Source organism: Rhinopithecus roxellana, chromosome 4 (assembly GCF_007565055.1).
Source record: "Rhinopithecus roxellana isolate Shanxi Qingling chromosome 4, ASM756505v1, whole genome shotgun sequence".
NCBI lineage: Eukaryota > Metazoa > Chordata > Mammalia > Primates > Cercopithecidae > Rhinopithecus > Rhinopithecus roxellana.
Genome location: NC_044552.1, coordinates 64,631,117 through 64,657,475, shown reverse-complemented (window position 1 = coordinate 64,657,475; position 26,359 = coordinate 64,631,117). Strand labels below are relative to the sequence as shown.

General features: G+C 39.7%; 1 protein-coding gene across 1 annotated transcript in view; it reads right to left on the bottom strand.

The window, feature by feature from the left end:
* SCGN (secretagogin, EF-hand calcium binding protein) overlaps positions 1–25,933 on the bottom strand; it is a 50,139-nt gene extending 24,206 nt beyond the window's left edge. Inside the window, exons 1-6 of the mRNA XM_010365099.1 lie at positions 25,593–25,933; positions 24,615–24,685; positions 16,405–16,497; positions 13,019–13,108; positions 8,570–8,626; positions 8,062–8,139 (exon numbers count right to left, since the gene is read on the bottom strand). Coding sequence (XP_010363401.1) covers positions 8,062–8,139; positions 8,570–8,626; positions 13,019–13,108; positions 16,405–16,497; positions 24,615–24,685; positions 25,593–25,674 — 471 coding nt within the window. The 5' untranslated portion in view covers positions 25,675–25,933. The remainder of the gene's footprint in view (positions 1–8,061; positions 8,140–8,569; positions 8,627–13,018; positions 13,109–16,404; positions 16,498–24,614; positions 24,686–25,592) is intronic.
* Between the last annotated feature and the right edge of the window lie 426 nt (positions 25,934–26,359).

The following is a 26,359-nucleotide window of genomic DNA, read 5'->3' as shown; positions in this document are numbered from 1 at the left end:
ATGCCTGCCCATGGTGAAAAACATGCAAATAATTCAGCAGAGTCAAGAGTGTGAGTCCCTCCCTTGCCTGTTTTAGTGGTAACTACCATTCACAGAGTCTTATGTATCCTTCCAGAAACTTTTTAAGCATACAAGTATATGTGTATATATGTACACACACATATATCACATATATCTAGTTTTTTGAAGAATAGGACCATATGCAATATACTATTTTGCAGCTTCCTTTTTTTAATTTAATAAATTATTGGAAAAATCATTCTTTAGCAGTTCTTTTTTTTCTTTTTTTTTGTTTTTTTTTGAGAAGGAATCTCGCTCTGTCACCCAGGCTGGAGTGCAGTGGCGCCATCTCGGCTCACTGCAAGCTCCGCCTCCCAGGTTCACACCATTCTCCTGCCTCAGCCTCCCGAGTAGCTGGGACTACAGGCACCCGCCACCACACCCGGCTAATTTTTTGTATTTTTAGGAGAGACAGGGTTTCCCTGAGTTAGCCAGGATGGTCTCGATCTCCTGACCTTGTGATCTGCCCGCCTCAGCCTCCCAAAGTGCTAGGATTACAGGCACGAGCCACTGCGCCCGGCCAGCAGTTCTTTTTTAAGAAAACTTTAAAGGAGATCCTCATTCCTCCCTAGAAATTATTGCCATATGCTATTCCAAAAAAGATTTAGAACCCCCTCCCATATTATCAATTGAGAATTATTTGTCAGGTAATTACTGTGTCTAATAGCATTCTACACACTATGGGACATCCCAAACAATTATTAAGATGGTACATGATTTTAGGAGTATACAACTGTAATTGAAGAGTGAAAAAGAAATATCTGAAATATACATTAACGAATAAGATTCAGCATTATCTCTTTATGATAGAAAAAGAGACAGAGCAACGTGACAGGATATTGGAGGAGACTGAGGAAGGAGATAAGCATTCAGGTAAGTTCTGAAGGAAGGATAGGATTTGGAAATGAGGCAGAGAGAAGAGAGGAAGACATTATAGACTAGCAAATGTAAGAACAAAGACACCAAGATAGAAATTCACATGATAGCAATAGGTTAACCATAGACAGTCACCAGGGAGGACAAGGGCTGTTCTGGGAGTAGAGGAGAGAAGTTAGAGTGGGAGAGAGAATGGGGCCAGATGATGCAAGAGCTTGAAAGCCATAAATAGGAGTTTAAACTTTTGCAGATCCATGCACAGGTGACTGACATCATTCATTCATTTATTCATGAGTTCATTCATTTAGCAAATATTTATGGAGTGCCTACTATGTGTCAGACACTGTTCTATTTACTGAACAAACAAAGATTCATGCTCTCATGGAGCTGATTTGGAAAGAGGAGATGGAAGGGGGGAAGGAAAATAAGACAGATAAGTAAAATACTGACTGCTTTACATATGTAACATGAAATATACATGTTACCTATGTTAAATGCTCTGGAGGAAAAATTAAGTAGCATATAGAATAGCAAGTTGGGGGGTACAATTTTAAATAGAATGGAAATGGAAAGCCTCAATTAAAAGGTGGCTTTTTCATAAAGACCTGAAAGAGATGAAAGTAAATCAAATGCATACCAGGGTTAAAAATATATTGGCAGGGATATGGCAAGTGCAAAGCACCTGTGGCAGCACATACATGCATGTCAGAGTAACCAAAAGTATGACAGGCAATAGTGTGGCAAGACTAGGACTGGGGAGGAGATAAAAGGAGATAAGGTGGGAAAGGTGATGACTTGGTGTGTGAGCAGGTGGTGTAAGAACTTTGGCTTTTTCTCAGAGACAGAGCCTTTGGAGGTTTTTGATCTGAAAAATGACATAATCTGACTCATAGTATAACAGGATCACTCTGGCTGCTGTGTTTCATAGAGATGGTAAGAGACAGGAATGGAAATAGGGGGATTTGCTGGGAAGCATCTTACAATTTGGTTGAGAAATAATCATGGCTTGGAACAGGGTGAGAAATGATCAGATTTAGAATGTAATTTAAATGTGTTCAATAAGATTTGCCAGTTAGATGTGGAGTGATAGAGAAAGAGGCATCGAAGATGGTTTCAAGTGTCATGCCTTGAGCAACTTGAAAGCTTGAGGAAGACCAGTAGTGGAGTAGGTATTTGGGGAAAGGTCAGAATTTCAATTTGAGACATGTTGAAAATGTATATTAGTCATGCAGTTCAAGTAGAGATACACATTTAAGTGTATCCAAGAAGTTTAGAGAAGTGGTCTGAGTCAACCATATAAGTCAAGGGTGGTCAGCCTTTAGCTTGTATTCAAAACCATGAGACTGGTTGAGATTACCGAGAGTGAGAGTGGACATAGAAGAGAAGAGATCTGGGGACTGACCCCAGACGAGTGTCAGGTTGACCTGGATCACAGTGATGAATACCTAGACCCAGAGAAGGAAGCAGATATGAGCTGCTTTAATCCAGGCATGAAATATGAGAGCCAAGACCAGGATCATGGATGGGGACAAGCTTAAACTCATATCATTCTCTTTGTCTGCCATTGTTGCGGGATTTAGGAGGATGAGAGTGACCTCGGGTTGAAACAGAAGAATATTGAGTGCACTCAGGCCCAGCTGACTCACGTGCAAAAGACTGGGATCGGAATAAAGACAGCACTTGACTTTTACATACACTTTACAAAAGTGGGTGGGCTAGCTTGAAGCAAGCTTACAGTGGCGTGAAAGCAGGGATACAGAGGCAGGACAAACTTAGGATTGCACATAACCATTGCCAAGCAACCCAGTTGTCCATTATCTAGGTTTGCCTGGGCACGGGCTTATCTCTTAACCTTCACTATGGTACCCAGGCAGCTGTAGTTCAGGCCTACTCAGGCTTCTTATGACCTTTGTTGTACTTCCTAGATAAAACAGAATACCTGAAGCCACTAGTTATAGAGAACAGCAATCTATAAACTCATTCCATAAAATAAAGGAAAATTTGTTTTTCTTCTCCCTATGTTGAGGGAGTGCTGGGAGAGTCTCCAGAGCACATTAAGTAGTATTATCAAGACTTTTCCTGGGTCTGGGCTGTGCTTGTTGCTGCCTCTGGGACAAGTCAGCCTAATACAGGAAAACTTATTTCTCTTTCTTTTTATTTTTCTTTAATTTACCACCTCACCATAGTCTCAGATTTAAATGTACTGTTTTATAAAAGTTCAAGTTTCCTGCTCTAATTTAGTATGTGATTTAACATCAGCCAGAAATATTAGCTTACATTTAACGAAAGTAAATATTATCTAAAAATATCCTATCCAGACAGCTAAATCTTTCCTCCTGCCTGGCGTTGGCAGCACCTCTAAATTCAGTATCATAATTTGATTTTAATAATAGGCTGTCTCCTTCCTTGTCCAGAACATTAATTAGGAATCAGGATAAGACAAGATGTGCAGACCTCAGCTTCTCTCTTCTGATTGGTCATTCTGCCTTAACTCACTCATTAGTCATGCTTCAGCCAGTTTTTAAATGTGCCAATCCTTATTCAGATCAATTTGAATTCATTTAATAAGTTACATCTCTTAAGTAAAGCATTTGATGCTAAACCTCAGAACAAAATCTTTAATACAGTATTGCCATGATTATGTCCATTGCTCAATAAAAATCCATTAAAGCAGCAATAACGTGATTTTATGCTTGGTATATCAGAGCTCAGGATGCAGAAGTCGGTTTTTAAAAAGCTAAGTTCCTAAAAGTTAGTACACCCAAAAGTTTCTAGGGAAATGTAAAAAGTCATTTAAAAAATCAACTATCAAGTTCCAAAATCTGTTTGTTGGAAAGTATAAGTCACCTCTATGACTTAGGGAAGAAAAATGAAATCGATTGGTCAAAATTTCATTAAACTCATTTTATCTTCTAATCAAACTCAAATCTTTGGGTGGAAACTCTTTCACCAGCTTCCTCCACACTTGGCTGTCATCTCAGTGCATTAAAAAGTCAATGAGAAGATGATATAGCTTGGATGTTGTCTCCTGTAAATCTCACGTTGAAATGTAATCCCCAGTGTTGGACGTGATGAATCACGGGGGCAGATTTCTGATGAATGGTTTAGCACCATCCCCTTGGTGCTATAGTGCTATAGTGAATGCTTTCTCCCAACATCTGGTTGTTTAAAAGTGTGTGGCACCCTCCTCGGCTCTCTCTCTCTTGTTCGTGCTTTTGCCACGTGATGTGCTTGCTCCTGCTTCACTGTCTACCATAAGTAAAAGCTCCCGGAGGCCTCCTCAGAAGTAAAGCAGATGCCAGCATCATGCTTGTACAGCCTGCAGAACCATGAGCCAATGAAACCCTCTTTTATAAATTACCCAGTTACAGGTGTTTCTTTATAGCAACACAACAATGGCCTAACACAGGGGCCATTTGGAGTTTGTTTGATTATGGACCTGTCTCCATGGGACAATTTAGAACCAAAATGAGTACTTAACTGCAGCACACATGAGCAGAAGAGCTATGAGGTGTTGGCAATGAAACAGACATAGAATAATAGGACTGTCGTAGCCAATGGACAGTTCTCAACCTGGATACTTAAACATTGGGTAAGATCACTCTGATTTCCCTCAACTACTTCCCAGGACTCTATACTTACAAATCTAAGCTAAAAATGTTGCATACTGCCCAATTTTCTTGAGCTCAGGACATCCCATTGTAAGGTGATGCCAGCCTGAAGCTTCTTTAATTTAAGCCTGACGGCTGTAAAGGGAAAAGCTCTGGGCAACTGGCCTGATTTGTGATGTGCATCATCTTTCTTCAACCACATACTGCACCCTTTCTGATTCTGCCCTGGAGGGTCTGGTTTAAGGGAGAGGAGAAAAGGAGAATTTCAGAGCATAAAGCTCTGCTTGGGGAAGATTGGATCTGTGCAAAATGCTGAAATGTGCAATATGCAACCCTCCAAGCAATATACAATATGCTCCCTCCCACCCAAGAGGGAGCAAGAGCCATAATAGGGGCACAGGGTCATAAGAAACATTGACAGGGGAGATAGGAGGTTCCCAAAGACAAACGTTCCTTATTTTGTCATGGTTTCATCATAGCTGGCTATTAGGTAACAACTGAAAGTTCAGTTTAATTTGCATTAAGTAGCCTACTACGTGTCAGGTCCCATGTGAGGGCTGGGACAAGAAGGTTAGATGCTGTCCTCACCCTTGAGGAGTCAAAGGCTAGTGAGGTACAAGACCCATAAGCAGATAACATCAGTGTCATCCTTGACTCCCACGTGATTCATCAGGAAATCTTCTCAAATTTATCTTCAAAATATATTTAGTTCTTACCTCTTTGCCACTGCAACTGAGTCCAAGTTGCCATCCTCCATCACCTGGATGGCAACAATGGCCTCTCAGCAGATCTTCCTGATTCCATACTTGCCCATTGAGGACTTCTCAATCAAGGGGGCAAATCTTGACATCCTCTGCATCATAGCCCTCTAGCCATTTTCCATCTAACTAAAACTCCAAGTCCTCACGATGGGCTAAAAATCCCATGATGGTCTGGCTGCTGTTTAGTCTCATCCTTTCTTGCTCTGCTCCAGCCATGCTGGTCTCCCCCGTTCTTAAAAATCCCAGGTGCGCTTTTGCACTAGGGGCCCTGTGCCTCCTGTACCCTCAGTCCCTCCTCACATCTCATCTTCTCAGAGGAGTCACCCTGACCACCTTATTGAAAAGTACCCCTTCTTCCCAGTCCCCTACCCCAACTGCTCCTGCTAGCACTGCCATTCCCGGCCCAACTCCACTTTTTAATTTTTTCCATAACACTCATCTCCCTCTGTTATGCAATATAATGAATTATTAATTACATTTATTATTTGTTGTCAGTCTCTCCTTTGTCTGTTTTGCTCACTGTTGAATCCCTGTTGACTAGAATAATGCTTGGGGCATAGTAGACATGTAATGAATATTTGTGGAATGAATTAAATTATTAAGAAGCTAAGATGATAATATGCACAAGGCACTACACAGGCACAGAGAAGGGGTACTGGGCTCACCGTGGAGGGAAGGCTACAGAAGATTTTTTTTAGGGCAAGTTGATATCTAACTGAATATCGAATGATGAGCAAGAACCAGGTGAAAAAAGTGAGGAGAAAAAAGCTGAGCTATATCAAGAAGTAAAAGAGTAGTGGTTTAGTATGGTTAGTTGGAGGTGGGGGCAAGCTCCTCAGAGTCAAAGGTAGTCAAAGAAATACTGGCAACATGCTGGAGATTCTACATGAAAATATATTCATTAAGTAGGTCATGTTTTATAAGTCGATAAAATCGAGATAACAGCAGCCAGTGTTAACATTCTGTTAAATCAATGTTAAAAATATGCTGAACTAGAAAAACACCTCCTTATTGTTCTGTACCCCAGGCAGTTTCCATCTAATTTCCTTTTTCATAGTATTCATTCTATTAAAGGGCTTCACTGGAGCTTAGGTCAAAAGGAACCTAGAGATTTTCCTGTAGCTGGGGAACTGCTTCCCACTGCTGGGGGATTTCCCACTTCACCCTTTGGTGCTGAGCACATATTTACTCAGGATTTCAGACATCATTTTGCATGCTATTAAAACAAATCAACATAGTAAGAGGCTGAATAATTTCCTTAATTGAGATCCTGCCCTGAGATTTGATTCTCTCCTTGGCATTTGCTTTCTCCTGTCTAGGCCAATTACAAGTTACCAGGGTCAAGAGCACTTGCCTCCTTCCCAGCATAGACTCACTTGACTGGAGGCACATTCAGAGCAGAGTACAGAGGGAGAGTAGAGAAAGCTCCAGGGCTGAAAACCAGGGGAGCTTAACTTCCAGCTTAACAGATGCCTTTAGCTAATGAACATTTTTTCTCAGTTATCTGATCTTTAAAATGAGCTTAAGAACTCAACCTGATGGTGACTTAGTCACTTAAAACGCTTTCTTATCCTTAGTCATCAGATATATAAAATTGCATGAACAATACCAACACTGTAGAGAAGTTGTTAGAAATATTATAGTATTTGGAAATACCAATTAAAAGCCTAAGTAGGTCAACCTGGTGGTACACATTTTAACAAACTCTTCTCAGTAATATGTATCCCTGACTTCACCATAAGGTTCAATGAGGTGAATCTGCTCAATAACTCTTTATATAATAAATATGACAATCCTACAAGTAATTAAGGCTTTATCAGCAAATTTCCTTGCTTACTAATTAAGAAACCTGAAGATTTTTATAGGAATGAACCACACGCCTAGGGATAGAAAAGGATAGGGGAGGAGAAAAGACAGAGGAGCCAGATACAATTTAATACAAATCATTGATGAGTACTGGGAGAAATGCATCAAGTCAGGTGTTGAAACAGAACATGAGGATGAGTTTACCAAAGGCAGCTTCCTACTTCACCACTTTCCATGGAGCTTGACACAAAAATAGTCTCAAGGTCACTTGGAACAAGGATGACATGAGGGGAATGTGAAACAATGACAACTACTGCAATAAGAGCTAACTCATTATATTCTGGACAGTATGCAAGTCCTTCAAATGCATCAACACATTTGCCCTCACAGGAATTAGGCACTATTCATCCCCATTTTATCGGAGAAGTAAATAAAGTTGAGAGGCTTGACAGTTTTCTTACATCCTAGCTAGTAAGTGGCAGAGGTAGGACATGCATCCTCCATCTATCTGACTCTCCAACTGCACTAAATCAACATGCTAAATGAGGAGAATCATCCACTGTGGTGAGAGGCAGCTTCCATCTGTTTGGTGCTGATTGTCTAAGTCCATGTTTACTTGTTTCCATGTGACTTCAATTAACATTGAAGTTATTGGCCTGGTGCTTAGAAACCTAATATTGACTGAACTTTTCAGGTTTCCCCACAGACTGGTGAACAGCTTTCTCTCTCAAATAGATGCAACCTGGTCACAAGAGAGAGGCTACAACCGTTCAGTTTTAGCCAGTGTTTTTCAGAGTTGAGGTTTCCTCTTGCATTCATTTAGCCTTCAATTTCTCAAGGACGAACTCTCTAGCAGACACTGTTTCTGGGGTCTGGGGAGGGAGTGGGGGAGCTGTCCTCATGGAGGTAATTACTCATGGAGTAGTGAGTAATTACTCATTACTTACCATGGTGCCAGTGTATTCTTCCAGTTTAGCCTCAGAAATGGCCTTTCTGTGGTGAAGAAAGAGGTCTCGGAGGAAGTTCTGTGGCGCCAAGAGAAGAGTCATACGTCATATAGTGAGCAAATAAACTGCAAAGGTCTTAAAAGGCCTTATTTCAAGAATTGTGGGTTGTTTGTTTCCAGGAGGAAATAAAATGCTTTTAGCAAGCAATAAATCCAAGAATTGAGGGCTGTCACTGTTTATAGGGAGCTCATGGGGCCCAGGGAATAGCTCCAGCATGAAAAAGTTATCATAAATGCTCAATTATGCTTCTTTTCCAGAGACAGCAATGTGACTTGCACTTTCTAAACCTTTTAAAATGAATATATATACATATATGTACATATGTATGTATTTTTGAGTAACATATTCAAATACATCTTTCTTGGGCCCACAGAAATCAAACTCATGATACATACGTATCAAATTCCCAATGATAAACAAACCCACCCCTTCACCCAGTGACACTTACGCGGAGCTCAGCAGCTGATATAAAGCCACTGGTGTCAGCATCATATTTGCGCCAAATCTGAAATACACAAAAGTCATTAATTCATTTATCCTCAGATAAGTTGGAATAATTATGTGGTATCTACTACAGTTCAGCATCTGAAAACAGTACTTAACTGAATGGAAATTCCACTTTTGATAGGAAACTTTAGGCTTTCTTTGGTGACAGCAATTTTAGGCAGAATCCACCAGAAATGGATCATTGCATTCACCTGGAGCCACTTAAGGAGGGCCACAGTGGTTTCAATGAAAGCCCAGAGTGGGCTTTAATCGAAAGGGTTCTTTTGGAAAGTTCAGAATGGAAAGATACAAAGGGATGAACTTCAATTTGGGGCAATATGACAAACTAAGAAACCTCCTCAATACTAAATACCTAAAAATGCAACATCCTATGAAAATAACTTTTAATTACATTGCATAGATCACAAGAAAGTGAAAGGACTTCTTAGAGACCCAACATGATAGGAAAGCACAAACTTAGAGTGGTAATGTAGGACTGAAACCAAAGCCTGTCCCAAGTATATCTGCTGGTCCCTGGCAACAAAGTCTGCAGTTTTACGAGAAAACTGCACATGTGGTAGACAGGGAATACCTCATGGGACCCACACAGGTGGAAAATCAGATCGAGGTGCCCGCTTTAAACTAAAGCTTCAAAACTAAAACCTTAAAGAAAGATGAACTTTAAAAAATTACACTGCAGAAAAGTTCCCTAAGAAATCTTGCCTGTGTGGGCTTGTCTCTGATGGAGGGAATAAAATAACTGATAGTTCCCAGTTATAAGCTACTCTTCTCATTAGTGTGAGGCCAGCATTCATCCAACTGAAGATGCAGTTACTGAACTGGAAGACAGAACAGCTGAAACTCTTTGAGGAAAGCGCTGAACTACTTTCTTTAATAAATTCTGTTACTCTCGCCACCTCTGATTATTCCGTGGACAAGGCTCACATCAGTTGGCAAGCTCCCTAACTCTTGTACAAAATAAAAGGTTACACTAAGTTGTTTTTTTTTTTTTTTTCATTGACAGATTTTTCTTAGATCCTAAATGGATTGCCTGTGTTCTGTGTTACCAACTGCAGGAACCTTAATTATTAACCACAATCAGTGTCCTGAGCTCAGACTCTGCAGGGATAGTAGGAGATGTTGATACTGATGCTATGTCAACACTGATGCTGATATTTAGTGATAACAATTCAGAAATGTCACTCCTTTCAGACTCTGTCATGTATGTCTGAATTTAGTCCAATTTACACAATGAGTTAAATGTGATTTATATCTTTTATCGTATGAATATGCCAAAACTATGAGAATTTCAAATAATTTTTAAAATTTTTTGCATGCTTTTTAATTGCCATTCTCCAACAATTTCCATCTAAATTATTGTGTAGTTTTACTACAGCTGAGTCATTGGAGAGCCAAAGATTTTTATGTGAATATTCAGCAAGCCTATCTTTAAAGAATAAAGACAAAATAAAGACATTTCCAGATAAACAGAAGCAGAGTTTATTACCAGCAGACTCTCAATAAAGGACATACTCTAGGAAAAAGAAGGAACAGGAAGAAGGAAATCTGAGATATACGAAAAGTAATGGTGAACAAAGACAATGGTAGCAATATGACATGTGGTGACACATGGGCAAATTGAAACAAATCTTGACTGCATAAAATTTGTGGGATTAAAGAAAACAAGATACAACTAATATTCTGGACAATAATGGCACATGAGTTGGTGGGTAAGAGTTATAGTGTGTTAAGATCCTGTGGTTCAGGGGAAAAGTAAAGACATTAACTTAGAATTTCTTAAAATATGTAGAATGTAATGGGATATAAGACAGTTAATTTTAAAAAATGAATAATTTACAATGATAGTTTTAAAAACTGGGTACAGAAAGGGAAAGCTCTTCTTTACAGATAAAATTGACAAACTAGAAAGGCAGGAAAAGTAGAATTTTAAAAAAAGATAAGAAGCCTCCATAGGGCCATGTGCTTTTCCCACTTCTCAAGATTATTCAAGACTACACTAGGCCTAACATTTTAATACTATTTTTCTATATTCATGATTTTTTTTCTGAAATCATGTTCAATGTACAAAATTAATGAAATACAAAAAGAAAAAATGTATAATCTCCAGAAATTCCTCTCCTGAGATAATTACTTATTGTTTCCATGTGTTTCATTTCTATCATGTTTCTACAACATACACTAAAAAACAGAATTGGGGTCATATTGTCTATACGCTTGGGCAGTCTATTTGTTATTTTTATTAAAAATGTTATCTGAGTGTTTTTATTTGTTTTTGTTTTTTTTTGTTTTGAGATGGAGTCTCGCTCTGTCGCCCAGGCTGGAGTGCAGTGGCACGATCTCGGCTCACTGCAAGCTCCGCCTCCCAGGTTCACGCCATTCTCCTGCCTCAGCCTCTGAGTAGCTGGGACTACAGGCGCGCACCACCACGCCCGGCTAATTTTTTTTTTTTTTTTTTTTTTTTTGTATTTTTAGTAGAGACGGGGTTTCACCGTGTTAGCCAGGATGATCTCGATCTCCTGACCTCGTGATCCGCCCGCCTCAGCCTCCCAAAGTGCTAGGATTACAGGCGTGAGCCACCGCACCCGGCCTGAGTGTTTTTAAACACAATTAGAATCATTTTGAAAATGTCTTAAAATACATTTTAAATAATTATGACTTTATACACAATTGGAAAATACAAAAGTACAAAGAATAAAATCACCTGAAATCTTACCACTTACGAACAACCAATATTTATTTGTGTATACTTACCTATTATCTTATTTATTCAGGCCTCAGAGTAAACAACTTTTAAACAAAGTTAAGATCAAATTCCATATACAATTTTGTGTCTTAATATTATATTGCATTTCCTTCATGTCATTAATTATTTTTTGAAAACTTGATCTTCAGTGATCAAAAATGTTGAATACTGGAGTTTTTTGCTAATGAATCTGCAGCACCTAGAACAGTGCCTTGCATATTACAGTGCTCATAAGAATTTGTAGAATGAATGAATTATATGAATATATCATAATTTAATTAACTTTTCCACTATTGTTAGACATTTATGTTATTTTTAGTTTGAACTATAAGTGACACTGCAACATTATATGAACATCATTGTACAGAAAACTTTTGTCTACATTTCTGATTATAGCCATAAAATAGATGCCTGAAAAAGTAGACTTTTTGTGGGTTTTTTTGTTTGTTTGTTTGTTTGTTTGTTTTGAGACCAAGTTTCCCTCTTGTCCCTGAGGCTGAAGTGCAATGGCACGACCCATGCTCACTGCAACTTCCACCTCCTGGGTTCAAGCAATTCTCCACCCTCAGCCTCCTGAGTGGCTGGGATTACAGGTGCCCACCACCACGCCCAGCTAATTTTTTTTTTTTTTTTTTTTTTTTTTTTTAGCAGAGATGGGGTTTCACAGTATCGGACAGGCTGCTCTTGAACTTCTGACCTCAGGTGATTCACCCACCTTGGCCTCCCCAAATGCTGAAATTACAGGTGTGAGCCACCGTGCCCGGCCAGGACAAATTAAAAAAAAAAAATTAACTGTGAATAATGAAATTATAAAGGATCGTGATTGAATTTTTCCAAAATTACTTTCCATAAAACTATTGCATTTCTTGAGTTACTGGCATAAATTCATGGTCCATTCAGAATTTCTTCTGTAAATTGCCTATGCAAAACTTATTATCTCCTAAATGGGGACATGGTAGCTGTTTCCAGTGTGGGGCCCCGGATGCAGTGGCTGTCTTGAATCTGCTGCTCTGGCCTTGAGGAAACCCTTATCTGCCCTTCCCTGGTTGTTTTTCCCCAACAGAGCAGTAACACTGAGAGGCTGAGAGAAGGGGTAACCAGAGAGAAAGTGGTAAGAGAGGTTATTGATATTGCCTTTAGCTTTTACTCTCCCATGATTATAAACAGAAGGCCTCCTGGCTGGACCAGCACTCTAATACATTATGTTCTGTATCATCATGCCTTCAAAACTAAAATTAGTTACCGCTATTTTCTGGAGTCTAGATTTCTAGACAGCATTCTCAAAAGGCTGAAGCTCCATAGGGATATGGGCTTCAGATGGGGCACCTGCTCTCCTTTCCATAGTCCCCCACCTCCCCTCCCTCTCCATTCTTCAGTGTACCTACCTGGCCTCTTGTCTAAAGTTTCCTCCAGCCCAAACTAAAGGAGCCTGTCAGCTCAGGAGCACCCCAGGACAGCACTGAGAGAACACTGGGGTTTGGGACCAAAGTCCTCACTCATCACTAAGGCATTTTTTGCTTGGTCTTATCCTCAGTGCTCAGCTCTCCCTTGACCGCTGGGCAGGAGTGGTGGCAGCCGCAGCAGGTGGCTAAGATCGTAGCCTTGTCTCCATCCTCTTTCTCCATAAAGACATAACCAAGCACTCACCTGCATAAACTCCACGCTGCTGTCCAGTGGGTTTTCCCGACGAAAGACCAGAAGAAAGTTTTCATCCTCAGATAAGAACATACCAGCAAGCTAAAGGAACAGAAAAAATAACAGTCGGGGACCCTGGCCAGTGTCCATTTAAGAATGCTCCCTGGTAAAAGGCATGGTGGTACATCTTCCAGGGCAGAAGGTCTCAGATCTTCCAGGATGAACAGCTCAGTTTGCAGTTCTGTGCTCTTGATTGACATTCTTTGATTCATTTATTCTTTCAGAAAGTATCACACTCCTACTAAGTATAAATCGCTATGGATATCTGCCTTCCACGAGCTTAAAATCTAAGATAATGATGAATATAACATTAATATCAATAATAAATTTGTTAAGTGTTGATATGTTCCAAGCACTATTCTAAGAACTTCCAATACTGAACTAATTTAATTCCATAATAACAGAAGATAAAAATAGCAAATAATGCTTATGTTTGCCAGGCATTATTCTAAATGCTTGCGTATGCTAATTAATTTAATCCTAATAACAATCTATAGGGTGCACAACATACCATTACTGTTATTTTCCGGTGCAGGAAACTGGTCTATACAGAGATAAGGAACTTGCCAAAGTTTTGTAATTAGTGTGCGATGAAGTCAGTATTTCAGCTTGGCGATCTCAAGCCCACACTTTTAATCACTATGGTTTACTGGTGAGATGCTGTATATATGTAGTACTTCAGTGCAAAAGCAAGCATAACTGCTGCCTGGCTTGATACTTGAGTGTTAGCTACGGGTTTATATTCTTTAACATTATTAGTGTCTATAAAATACTACAACAGTTGACTCAAGTATGATAAATTCAACCAATCAGTTTTTTAATATGAGCATCAGTTTGACTGATTTACTTCATGCACTCCCTTGAACAAAGGTATAATAATATCTTGTTCCCCTATGTAGTTATAATACTTTTTTCAGGTTTGGTTGTGTTCATTGCCAAGCCTAGGGTATTGTAGTATATGTTGTCTTCTTTCTGAGCTGTTGCCATAGGCAATGGTCATTTCTTCTCTAACTGAGTAGTTTGCTCAGTGTCTTGTACAATACCACAGAGTGAGTCCACAGCAGATGCTCCGGAAGGGATTTAGGTGTGATTAGCTCACATTCTCATTCACATTTTCTAATTGGATGTGGGTCAGCTCAAGGACACACCATGTTAACAATAACTACCAGATTTTGAGTGCCTGCTACATGGCAGGTACCAGCAAGATGCTTTTTATTTATCATCTCATTAAGTCCTCACATCAGTTTTTCAGGATGAGTGTAAATATCCCCTTTTTGTCAATGGGAGGGAGTGCAGTTCAAAGTGTAAGTGATAGGCTTTAGAGTGAAATTAAATTTCTTCTCCATTACTTACTAATGATTTGATCTTAGGTAATTTAGTTAATATATCTGTGCCTCAATTTCCTCATTTGGAAAATGGAGATAATAATATTGATATCCTGGTCCAGATGGGAAGACTAAAAGTAAGATGAGCCAGTATTTATAAACTGTTTAGGAAAATACTTCATACATATCAAATAGTCAATAAATGATGACTGCCATGTTGGTGAAGATGATAAAATTGAGGCTCAGAGAAATTAAGTAACTTGCCTAAGGTTTCATATTCCACCATATTGACTTCATGCTTTTCTCATCAACCTACACAGGGTCAACTGGAATGGAGAACTGCTCTTTGAGACTAACAGTGGCCTTTTTCCCATCTTATTTTTTACTAGAAAATCCAACATGAGCCAAAGTGGGCTGATTTTTGTGTCACGACTACCTGTAATTGGAGTAAGTGAAATGGTCAATAGTACAGCAAGGGAATGTAGGGGAAACAAAAGGCCTTGCTGCTCTTTAGACTTACAGACTTATAAGGTTTTAAGGAGCCTTGGGAACGATGCAGTCTTGCACCATCAGCTTTCATAAAAACAACAACCTCAATGACACTCATATGCAGGATTACAAGACAAAAATGGTTGGCCAATTACTGAGGAATGTCTATCTGTTATTAATAAGATAATAGTTTTCAGTTATTTGCTATGTTTTGCTCATTCATTAATTAGGTCAAGAAATACTGAGCTCTACTATATGTTATGCTGTGTTCCAGGGTCTGGAAAATTACAACAGTGAACATGTAGTTATGAATCTCTTGTTTAGTACACCTAACTTGCTGTTTGCATTTACTGTTCTGTTGATGCATACATTGATACTTTTACATCCAGTATAATGATAATTTTGGGTTACATATACAATTTTGCCTTTGATTAAAAGTTTGGAAACAGCCACACTCATAAATCTAGAGTTTAGTTTATTAGTTTTCTGAAAAGGCAGTCTCCTGGTGAACATGCACACTTTTTGTAAAGGGAAATTATCCTGCCCTATTAACATAACTTCCTGAAGAAATTGTCCTATTATTCTCTTCAATAATATTGACTGCTCAAATATGGCAGTGTCACAACATCAAGAGACTAGCTCTCCCAGTGTCAGGTAATATGTCTAACAGGCAATTCTGACTATGAAAAAAATCTTAGTTTCAGATTGACTCATTTTCACATACAGATTTATAGCTACATAGTAGGAACCTGTATAGATTCCTATCTATAAGCAGGGTTCCACTAAAACCATTGCCACTTATTCGGTCATGTTATTCTAGGAAAGTAACTCAAGTCCTTATCAGCAAAATAGGGATAATGTCCCATGCCTATCATCATCTTAACTACTATGGGAATACAATAATAAAATGTATGTGGAAGTCCTTTCTAAACTGTAAACATTTTTGTAACTGGAAGGAGAAATGATCAGGTAAGTTGTAGACCATCCACAGCGCTGCACATGTAGCATAGTTACATGCTTTAGTACGTGCTCCATAAAAGTGGATTGAGTTGAAGTAAAGACAGCTATTGTCTGTCATGCTTTTAATGATCTTAGGGATAGATCTTTCCCATCTCCACTGGGAGCTGATGCTGAAGTTTAACCTTATTTATTTTCAGTAAGTTTTTCCTTATATCACTGTTCAGTTTGAACAGGACACTATATAAAGAGACAAATGGTGGATCAAGTAATTGAAAGGCCTCTATCATTTCAATTCCCCAATTATAAAATAGGTACAAATATTGATTGACCAAAATAAAATGATAAAAGAATTGCACACTCTTTGTTACTAAGTAGATGAAAAAGGAGAGGTGATTACTTTTTAAATGTTATCTAAGCCAAATGCCTTTCTGAAATCTCTAATTTCCTGATCAAATGTAAAGTTTCCATTGTCTTTCAAAGAATATTACAGCTCAAGATGACAAAGTAAAGAAAAAAAACAGTCAAGAAGAATAGAGCCATGAAAGATACAGTCATGAAAGGTACCTCTTTCATCTGAATGTGACCATCTTTAGAAGCATCTCGGGTAGTCAGAAATTGCTGTTTCACCTTGTGCAAATTTGCTTTCATGACCGTGTCCTGCAATTGACCAAACAGGGCCACATTAAAGCCACTGGGATCTCAAAGATATAGTTAGGATAGCAAATATTCAAAACACACAGCATGATAATTATGTTTTTCAAACCTGGAAAGCAGGTTCCTTGGCTATTTAAAGTGATTTTATCCTTTTGTAGAAAAAAGAGCAATGCTGGAGATTTCTTGAGCAACCAAGCACTAATCAGAATCTTGACTAGGTACAATTTACAGTTAATTAGTTATTAAAATATTGATTAAAAGAAGCTTAGAGACTAGGGTGCTGGAAGAACAAATTTGAACAGTGTTATATTTGGTTGTGACAAAAGATTGTATTGTAATTACAGGTTTTCTTCCCAGTAACTCAGAGGTTTTACATTTTTTAACTGAAAAGTCCAGTTGTTCTGGGCCCCCAGGTGTATGTAACTCCTTTTTAATCTTCTTTTGTATTCTCTAAGGAAAAAAAAAATAATGAGAAGGGAGAAATAATTAAAGAGGAGACCAAAGTAATAAGGTAATTGCTGAGTTAACCAAAGATGTTACAATTCCCTTCTACGTAGAACCTTAATTGTCTTCTTTGGTGGATTTTATGGTTACTACAGTAAAAGTGACATATGTAACCAACAATAAAGAATGAATTCTGATGCAAGGGTTGAGAAGCATAGATAATCCCAAAGAGTGCCCAATTCTAAGATTCTAGACTTGCTGAAATATATGCTAAATTCATTCTCCTTAATACTATCATGCTATCTCTGGTCCCAAGCCCTCCAGCTGTAAGTTAGAAGGGCTTAGAAGAGGTAATCCTATTGACTCATTATCCTCCCTGTTGGTGTTGGGGGTGGAAGTAACTCAGCCTTCAGGACACTCTCTGGATGCATCATCCGTGCACATGTGTACAGGACAGTTATCTGAGTGGCCTTGGGCTGACTCAGTTCTTCTGCCTTTCTTACTCGTGTTTTTCAAGAATAACCCTAGCATGTGCTGGTGATGCAACATCCTGAGATAAGGAAGAACTTACCAGAACAACCCAGGTTCTAGATGTCCTAAAACACTTTAGCCCACCACATGTTGACTTCAGATATAAAACTCAGAAAACACTGCTTTCTATAAAGCACCTACCATGTGCCAAAACACAATTCTGGCTGCTGGTGACATTATAGTCAGCAAAAGAGACCTGGTCTTTGCCCTCTATCACAGGCTGGTGGAAGGCATCTTTGTCTAGCCTTCCTTTCCACTGGGACCTCTCCCTAATGGAAGAAGAGAGGAGATGGTGGAAAGAGAAGTGTGATGGGGAATTAACAGCTGCCACATCCAATTCACAAGAATAGGAAAGAAGAGCAGGTGAATAAACATTTTTGGAGTGCCAGCCAGAGAATGGGCACTAAGCCATGCTCTTTAACAAATATTGTCTCCCTGGATCTTCACAAAGGCCCTGGGAGGCAGAAGAAAAAAATGTACTATACCCTTCAGCTCCTGGCTTCCTTGTAGGCCTGCTAGCTTCTTCCTCTTTGGGAAACTTGTTTTTTCTTTTGTGCTCCCGCTTCTTACATGGAAATTCTCCGTTATCATTTTCCCATCACTAGCTGAGAAAATGTTTTTGGTTTTTTTGTAGTCTTGACTCAGAGGGGCTGTCAGTCCTCACCTCTTCCCCTCAGGCTGTCATCGCTTCAGTTGACCTCTTGCATATGGCAAAGAACTTGCCAGAACAACCCAGGCTCTGTTTTAGTCCTTCCTAGAACAAAATGTCCTAAAACACTTTAGCATAGCACAACATGTTGCTCTCGGGAATAAAACCCAGGGAAGACTGCATATGGCAAATGTTTTCCAGGGAGCAGAAAATCTAGTAGAAAAGTAGTACAAACTCTCTACCTTCCAGATCTTAACATATGAAGACTAATACTCAAATTCATGATAATTTTATCCATTGCTGCACTATAAATCAAAATGTATGATTCCTTCAGATTAGTCTTCATGATTTAGAAGCAAAAGAGTAAAGGAGAAAAAATCAGAGGATGCTTGGCAATCTTTTCTAAGGATCTGAGACACTCTCCTTTCATTTTACTGATGAGAAAATAGGCCAGAAGGGTGATGCCACTGAATACTGGCAGAACAATCTTGAAACCAGCACATTTGATATCTGGTCTAGTGCACTTTCCACCACACCTTGTTGTTGCTTGAGATGAGGCAGAGAACACCTAATGGAGTCATTGCATTCCAGCATTAAGTTGTTAATAAATGAGAAATGGTTCAAACAAAATGCAAGGAAAGCTTGATGACTTGCTTTGGGATTTTTCAGGATAGGTTCTGGCAACTAGTTAGATAACCAGATGCTTTAAATATTATAAGACCCTGAAGGTTTGAAAGCCTATTCTTAGAAAACCAGGGAACACTTTGGTCAGCAAGAACAATTTTAATGCTAGGGAAGTTCCTGGGCATTATGCTAGACCTCAACCCCTGACACTGGCATCCATCGTGCCAACTCATTGCAGGAGGTGGGTGCATAGCAAATGTTCGATGTAAGGTAGAAAAGATGCTGTGAGCTGATATAATTTAAGCTATTGGATCCTCTAATATCTGATTCTCTAAACTTCCAGGATTGGTGTGGATACTGGATATATAGGGAACTGCCAAGTTTCATGTCAGTCAGTAGTTTTCCTCTTCCCTGTTCAATCATACACAAACTTTTGTCAGCAAGTATAAAGATAGAATTGTACTTCCTTTTTTTTTTTTTTCACTTGTTGCCTTTTGCTGCAGGGGATGATAAATAGATGAAATTCATGCAACAGAAAGAAGTTAATGAATTAATGGCTTGTATAGTTTCCAAGTGGATAATAAATAGTGAGCAATAAACTTTATTTGAAATAAATCATAGTGAAGGTGAGTCTCTAAAAAAAAAACAAAAGTTATATGAATAAGAACTAAAAAATAGCATCTATATGTATAGCTATTTTTTGAAGTTATAAACCCAAACCACTAGCATCTGTGATTGAGATGATGTATCAATCAAATGGATCTGATATCCTAGCCATATCAAGGTCATCTGCTGTTTCTCTGGCTTTGGTCCTGTATTTGGAAACCCAAAATGATTAAAATAAGAGGACTTGGACAGTCTGACTCTGTAAACATCAACCAAATATATTCATATGGTGATTATAAATGGGGAACAGTGAAGGGTCTATTTAAAAACAAAAAACAAAAAATGAATACCAGCCAGGTGTGGTGGCTCACACCTGTAATCCCAGCACTTTGGGGAGCTGAGGTGGGTAGATTATGAGGTCAGGAGATTGAGACCATGCTGGCTAACATGGTGAAACCCGATCTCTATTAAAAATATAAAAAATTAGCTGGGCGTGGTGGCACGTGCCTGCAATCCCAGCTACTCTGGAGGCTGAGGCAGGAGAATCGCTTGAACCCATGAGGCGGAGGTTGCAGTGAGCCAAGATCGCACCACTGCACTTCAGCCTGGGCAACAACGTGAGACTCCCTCTCAAAAAAAAAAAAAAGAATACCTTTCTAAATGAACACACATCAGACTAAAAATGTGAAAAAATACATTAGTGATTTGGAACCAAAGCATCAAATGAAGAAATGAGAGATAATGCTTGTATCATTTGTCTAAGACAGAGCAAGTCTAACAGGTCCCTGAAATGACAGTCTGTCTGTTGTCTTCTGTCTTCCTTTGAGTAGCCTCCTTTACTCATGAAGGACCAAAGGTGGTGGTGAGTATGACTTAAGGCATCCTCCAAAGGTTACCCTAGCTTGGAAAACTTGCTCTCATAAACTGGAAATCATATATATAGATGCACACACACACACATATACACACATATATATAAATATATACTATATATACACACACATATATATACACACACAGTGTGTCTGTGTGTGTGTATATATATATATATATATAATCTTAAAAGCATTTCAGCGTTTAAGAGAGTAAGCTTCAACGATCCTGTGTGGGATAACCACTTGGTGGATCTGAGGCAAAGAGGGGCGTAGAATAAACACTGGGAAAACTAAGGACCCAAGAAGATATGCATCAGCATAAGAACATACATGTTGGGTGCTTTTGCAACTAAAAGCACCTTTCACTTATGTTATCTTATTGATCTTCACTGTGAAACAGGCAGACCAAAACATTATTCTAATAATTATTATTTTATGGATAGGAAAATTGAGACCCAAGAGGTTTAAATGGCATGTTGCTATCACAAAGCTCTAGGTGCAGAGATAGGGAATGAGCATTGGATTTCTGCCTCCACACATAGTTGTCCTTTCCCCTGACCATGAGCCTTCTTTGGAGTGGGCCTTCAGAGACAAGAGGCACTTTTTTTTTTTTATTTTCTATGGAAGGTGAACAGGTTCTTTGAGACTCCAGGATCTTCTGTCAACCAGGTTTCCTCATGTGACACCCCACTAATCATGGTGGGATTAACCTGTCTAGTCTCAGCACCAAAGATTTTGTATGTGCTTACATTTGAGTGTTCATGTACCATACAGGAAAAGCACAATACTCAACAGGAAATCACTCAACAGGGTCGAACTTCACTTTGAATTTCAACTTGATGTTTTAGATTAAGAACTCTGCAAGTAGAGCATTCATTTATTTATCTCTGGAACACGGGATCTGTTGGATGAATAAATGATTCTTTATGATGGGCTGGGCATTCCCAAAAGAAGTTAACTAACATGGGTTATGTTGGTGAAAAATTAGATTTTAAAGTAAATAAATGTGAAACCAAATAAGCAGTAGCCAGATTCTACATTACCTTTAGTTTGAGGGCACAGAATCTTGGCTTCTGTTTTCTCAGACCTCGAACCCCAAAGCTCATGACTATCCCTTTGACCTAAAGCAAAAGAAACTGGGGCTTCTTCTGTTGTAATTTCCCATCAGTCCTTATCTGAGACACTAGGCTCCAGCAGGGTACTTATAATCCCTGAAATATTGACAGAGGCCCAGGATGTGGTACTGTACATGAGGGGTATGTACACATAGAATCTGATGCTTATCTATGGACTGGCTAAAATCTCAGCATTTTGAAAGAAAAGGTTTGCAGGGAGTAACAGAAATTGCAGCAGTTGCAGCTGATGGTTCCATTAAGTCAATCCCCTGCGAGGCTCTGAGGAACAGGTAATTACAAGCACGCTGGTTGCTCTCCTGGATAGACTAGCAGGCAGCTTGCCATTAGAAACCTCAAAATACCTTCTTCTGAGGTCTCTGTGACCCAGTAATCAGCAGAGGAAAGTAGAGCTATTCATGCCTTTGAAGAATGGCTTACCACTGCTGAACACCAGAGCAAGGGGCTGCCTGATTGTGGAGGCCTCCCTGCTGCTGGATTCTGTACTCACTGGGCATTACCAATCAAAAGCAGGTGTCACAATCAAATGGTGACTGTTCCTCAACTGAAAGGGCTTCCATTTTGGAAACCCTGCCCTATTGTTAAGAACTTCCTTAAGGCCTGCTTATTACTCATCAGAGACAAAACCCAAAATTAGGAATAGCTTCCTTAATCATGGTTGTCCAGGTAACATGGAGTGCCCAATGAAGGTCCCGGCAAGCACACTCCCCAGAGTAGTGCCTCAGCATTTTGAAAGGCATCCAATGGCAGATGATTCCATTTCTAGTTAAGAGTTCAAACTTATCATCCTGGCTCCAAAAGCTTTCTTCCCAGCCAAGTGCTCATGAGATGTGCCTGGGGCTGTTGCCACAGCTCAGTGGGATTGGCCTAATAATATTAGAATCCCCCCTCCAAAAGTTACCATTCCTGGAGGAAAAGAGGGTAAAAAAACATGCAAACTGACTTTGAGTGCTTTTAAAATGAAAGATCCTTGGCAGACCCCAAATGTACTTAAATACCTACAGGATGAGACCTAGGGGTCTGCATTTTAACAAAGCAAATATAATTCTCAGGCATACTGAAATTTGATTTGCACTAGGTTAAGAATTATGAGACCTTCCAACCCCCTTTCCAGCCTCAGGGACATTTGCACTGAATGTAGTTACGCAGGACACCAGTGAGTCCTTTGTTGTCCTCTTTCCTCAAGGATTATGCTTGCCCCTGTGTAAGAGCATTAGTCCGTGGACCACATCTGAGATAGGGGCAGTGATAAAAACAGTCAAGCTGCAAGAGATGACATCCCTCTTTTCTCTCACAAAGGCAACAATGCCTCTAAGGTTAGCCAAGGCCTCAGATGAAGATATCTCACAGCATCCTCAGCTTAGAGCAGACCCCAACTCGATGAATGAAAATTAGATACTCCAGCTTCAACACTGATAGCAATTTTTCTCCTCCCTTTTATAAATCACTAGAGCAAGGATCCCTCTGAAAAGGTGAGAAGTCCAGGTCCCTGATGATAGATTTTTAGGAGCTGACCATCCCATTTATTCCAAGATTTTGAATGGTTTTAACTTTGTCTTTTTGCCTTCCTCAAATACCCTTGTTCGTGATAGATAAGATCGGTTCCTGGAGCACGATGAGCCTTACATTTACAGAGGTAAATAGAAGCCCTGTGGACAAGGCTGGTGGGCTTCACCATGGGCTGCTGGCATGTGAAACTGGCTGCAAGACTGAATCAGAAGTCTCGCTTGGTGGAGGCTTCCTCAGCTCTACCTGTAGCTTGTGTAAGTACAAGAATGAAGGATAAAAAGGAGTGTGTGCAAGTGGTCTGACCAGAGGAAAGAAGGGACTCGTGTCTCTATCCTTCTCATCTGCTGATCCTTTCACTTCACAGGCTGCACAGGGTAAGGGGTGGAGTGCAGGCAGACAAAAATCAATAAAAGGTAGAGAAAAAGGGAGATAAGAGGCAAAGAAAAGGGTGAAGGAGAAAATTATGAGAAAAGAAATGAAAGTCAGAGAGATAAGAAAGAAAGAAGAAAGGAGAAATAAAAGACCCGGGGAAAGGAGAGAACAAAAGAGCTTTGAGAAGCAGAGAGACTGGAAAAAGAGTGGGAAAACAAAGAGACAGACAGCTAGAGAAACACATGAGAAACAGATATAAGAAAGAGACAAGAAAGATGAGCGACAGAGAGGTCAGAGAGAAAGGCAAGAAACAGTGGGAGATGAGAGCCATGAAACACAGAGATGAGAAACAGAAGTGAGCAGAAAAATGACAGAGATAGACATAAAAAAGAGAGACAGAATATGAGAGGCAGACAGAAATAGAGGGGGACCAAGAGATCTGTGCGGCTGAAGGGGGCAGATGCCAGCCCCTTTGTTTCTGAACTGGCTTCCTTTGCACCCCCCATCCCATACTCTTTCCATGTTCTCAACAGTGGTGAGGAGCTACTTGTTCCCTCACTGAGCTCTCACATGAGAATGTGATGCACTTCTATTCTTCAGATAAACAGCTCAAGGATAAGGACAAACTATCTCCATCATTCATTTAAATTCAATTGTCCCTAGAGCGTCTCCTTCTACTATGCATGCCCTACTGGAGCTTTCATCAGATCGAGCCCATCCCCAGGCTGGCCTCTGCTCATGTGTTTCTGTGTAAAATTTTTCTCTGCTTTGGTACAGAGACTTTCAAGAGTTCACTTACATCTCCCAAGGACAGATTTACCATCAGATGGACACTCGATAGATTGGCTTCCATTTATATCTGGCTCTGGGTATGCTGGCTGTTTCCTGGTTTGTCATGCCCTGAAAAATCTGTAACCTCTTCTAATAAAATGAATAATGGAAAAGTGATTTTAAATGGTTTGTAGTTTGCTATCAGAGGACTATCATACATATGAAACACCCAGAGCCTTAATGTGCTTAACATCTTTTCCAGCTTTTTGAACAAATTGGGCTACTTTATCACCAGGTATAAATCAATTACCAGAGACATAACCAAGGAGACATTCAAAACCAAGTTAACTGAGTCTACAGTTAAGATCTCTGAGTGGATGGCAGATGTTACACTGAAAGTCAGTGACCAGCATGTCTAATGCTACAGTTGCACCTTTTATAAAACGTGCCTAAATCCCTCTATGTTGCTAGGAGAGGGGGAGAAATTACATACATGCAAGGAAGAAAAGAGGTCAGATGGAATTAATAGGTACAAATCAACATAAGACTTGGATGTGTGTATCTTACTAAGAGGCATACATTAAGGCTTAGTGTACAAGTACTTACATCAGTACCCAGTTTCATCAACATGTGGAGAAAGAAAGCATCAAGTTCCTTCTCTTCTATGTAACCTTTTTCTAAATGCAAGAAAATAAACATAAATAATAGTAACATATAAAATAACACATGACAGTATTTATCTAAATATGTTTTTAATCTCACAATTTATAAAGCTTCCATCAACACTATTTTTGTTATTCTAATAACAAAGTGCCAACACCTACCTCTAGAAGACATAGGTTTGAACAGTAAACACTGTTCCAGAATAAGTGCTTTATGCTAGGGTTTATATTAGTGTTTGGAAAAGAAAGGCTATTAAGTACATGAATTTTAATCAACGAATAAGCGTGAACTTTGCAATAAAATTTAACCAAAAATTTTTGAAGCCTGGAGAAACTTAACAGGTGTAAGTATTGAATCCCAGTTTGCAGAGTTAAAACACACCTTTTAGATATTTTGTTTCTTTATTAATAAAAACAAATATTAAGTAGTTCCATTTTATTTTCAAGTAGTTTTTTGGTGGAGGAGTCTTTTTTTGGTGGAGTCGTTTTGAAAGTTGATAAAATTTATCCTCATTTTGAGAGAGTGAAGGGTGTACAACAAAGTCACTGAGTGAAAGTGAGCCCATTTAGGGAAGGATGACTTCAAATAGCTGAGTCCCACAAGCCTTGAATGTATACAATGATATTAGTCATTATATATACAATATATATGTATGTCTACCGTATATATGGCGTGCACACACACAAAGAGATATTGGAAAGGGGAAAGTGGAAATTCTACCACCCAGAATTTTAACAAGTTGTATAGATGTGTATCACCAGTATGCCAAACGTCTGTTAATGATACTGTATTAGGTACAACGCATTAACAACCCAGGTCGATAACTTTCCCTACAGTAAAGGGGAAACTCTACGTCCTTTCAGCGGGCTGAGTTTAGAGTCACGTCTACACCTGAGTGTGCAAGTAGCTTGTTCTACTCACCATCCGCATCAAAGCGCTGCCAGACCTGCCAGAAGCCAGCGGCGTCCAACCGCCCCGGAGTCGGTTCGCGGGCGCTGTCCATGGTGTTGACGACGAAGGCCAGGCACCGGCGCGGAAGGACCTAGACAACTTTGGTAAGGACTCCTTTACGGAATTTCTTGACTCCCTGTCCTGCTTCCTTCGCTATCTGATTAGCTTTGAGTAACTGTTGCTGTGGAGGACGCGAGCGCTGCTGGCCGTGGCGTCGCTGAGCCGTCCCTCAGCCCTCAGCAAAAACCAGCTGCTGGAAGCCCGCCCCGCTCCTGGCGCGCTGGTCCCCGCCCCGCCCTGCGCGCTGTCCTGGCAGATCCTGTCTGTCTCTGCGCGTGGGGTATTCAGGAAGAAAGAAACTGTCTCCAGGCGTCCACGGCTCACTGCTTTTGCCCTTTAACTTGTTTGTCAGACTCAGAGAAGACATCCCTCTTACGTTTGACTCACTTTCCAAACTTGTGTCTCAAGGGGTTTCTAGGGAGAGCTGCCTCATTTAAAAGGTTGCAGGAAGTGTCAGTGTTAGGGCCCTTTGGGCTTGAGGATTTAGAAATGTAGTGTGTGGGGAGGGTAGGTGAGAAGAGATGGTGGTGGTGGTAAGTGGTTCCCTTTAAGCAAGGAGTAAGTCAACAGCAATTACTGAGTCCTGATTGTATAGGACATACACATTGCTGTACCATAATGCACTATAAGGACTTGCAACTAAATAGGGATACTGCAAGTCACTGTGATTTAAAGTA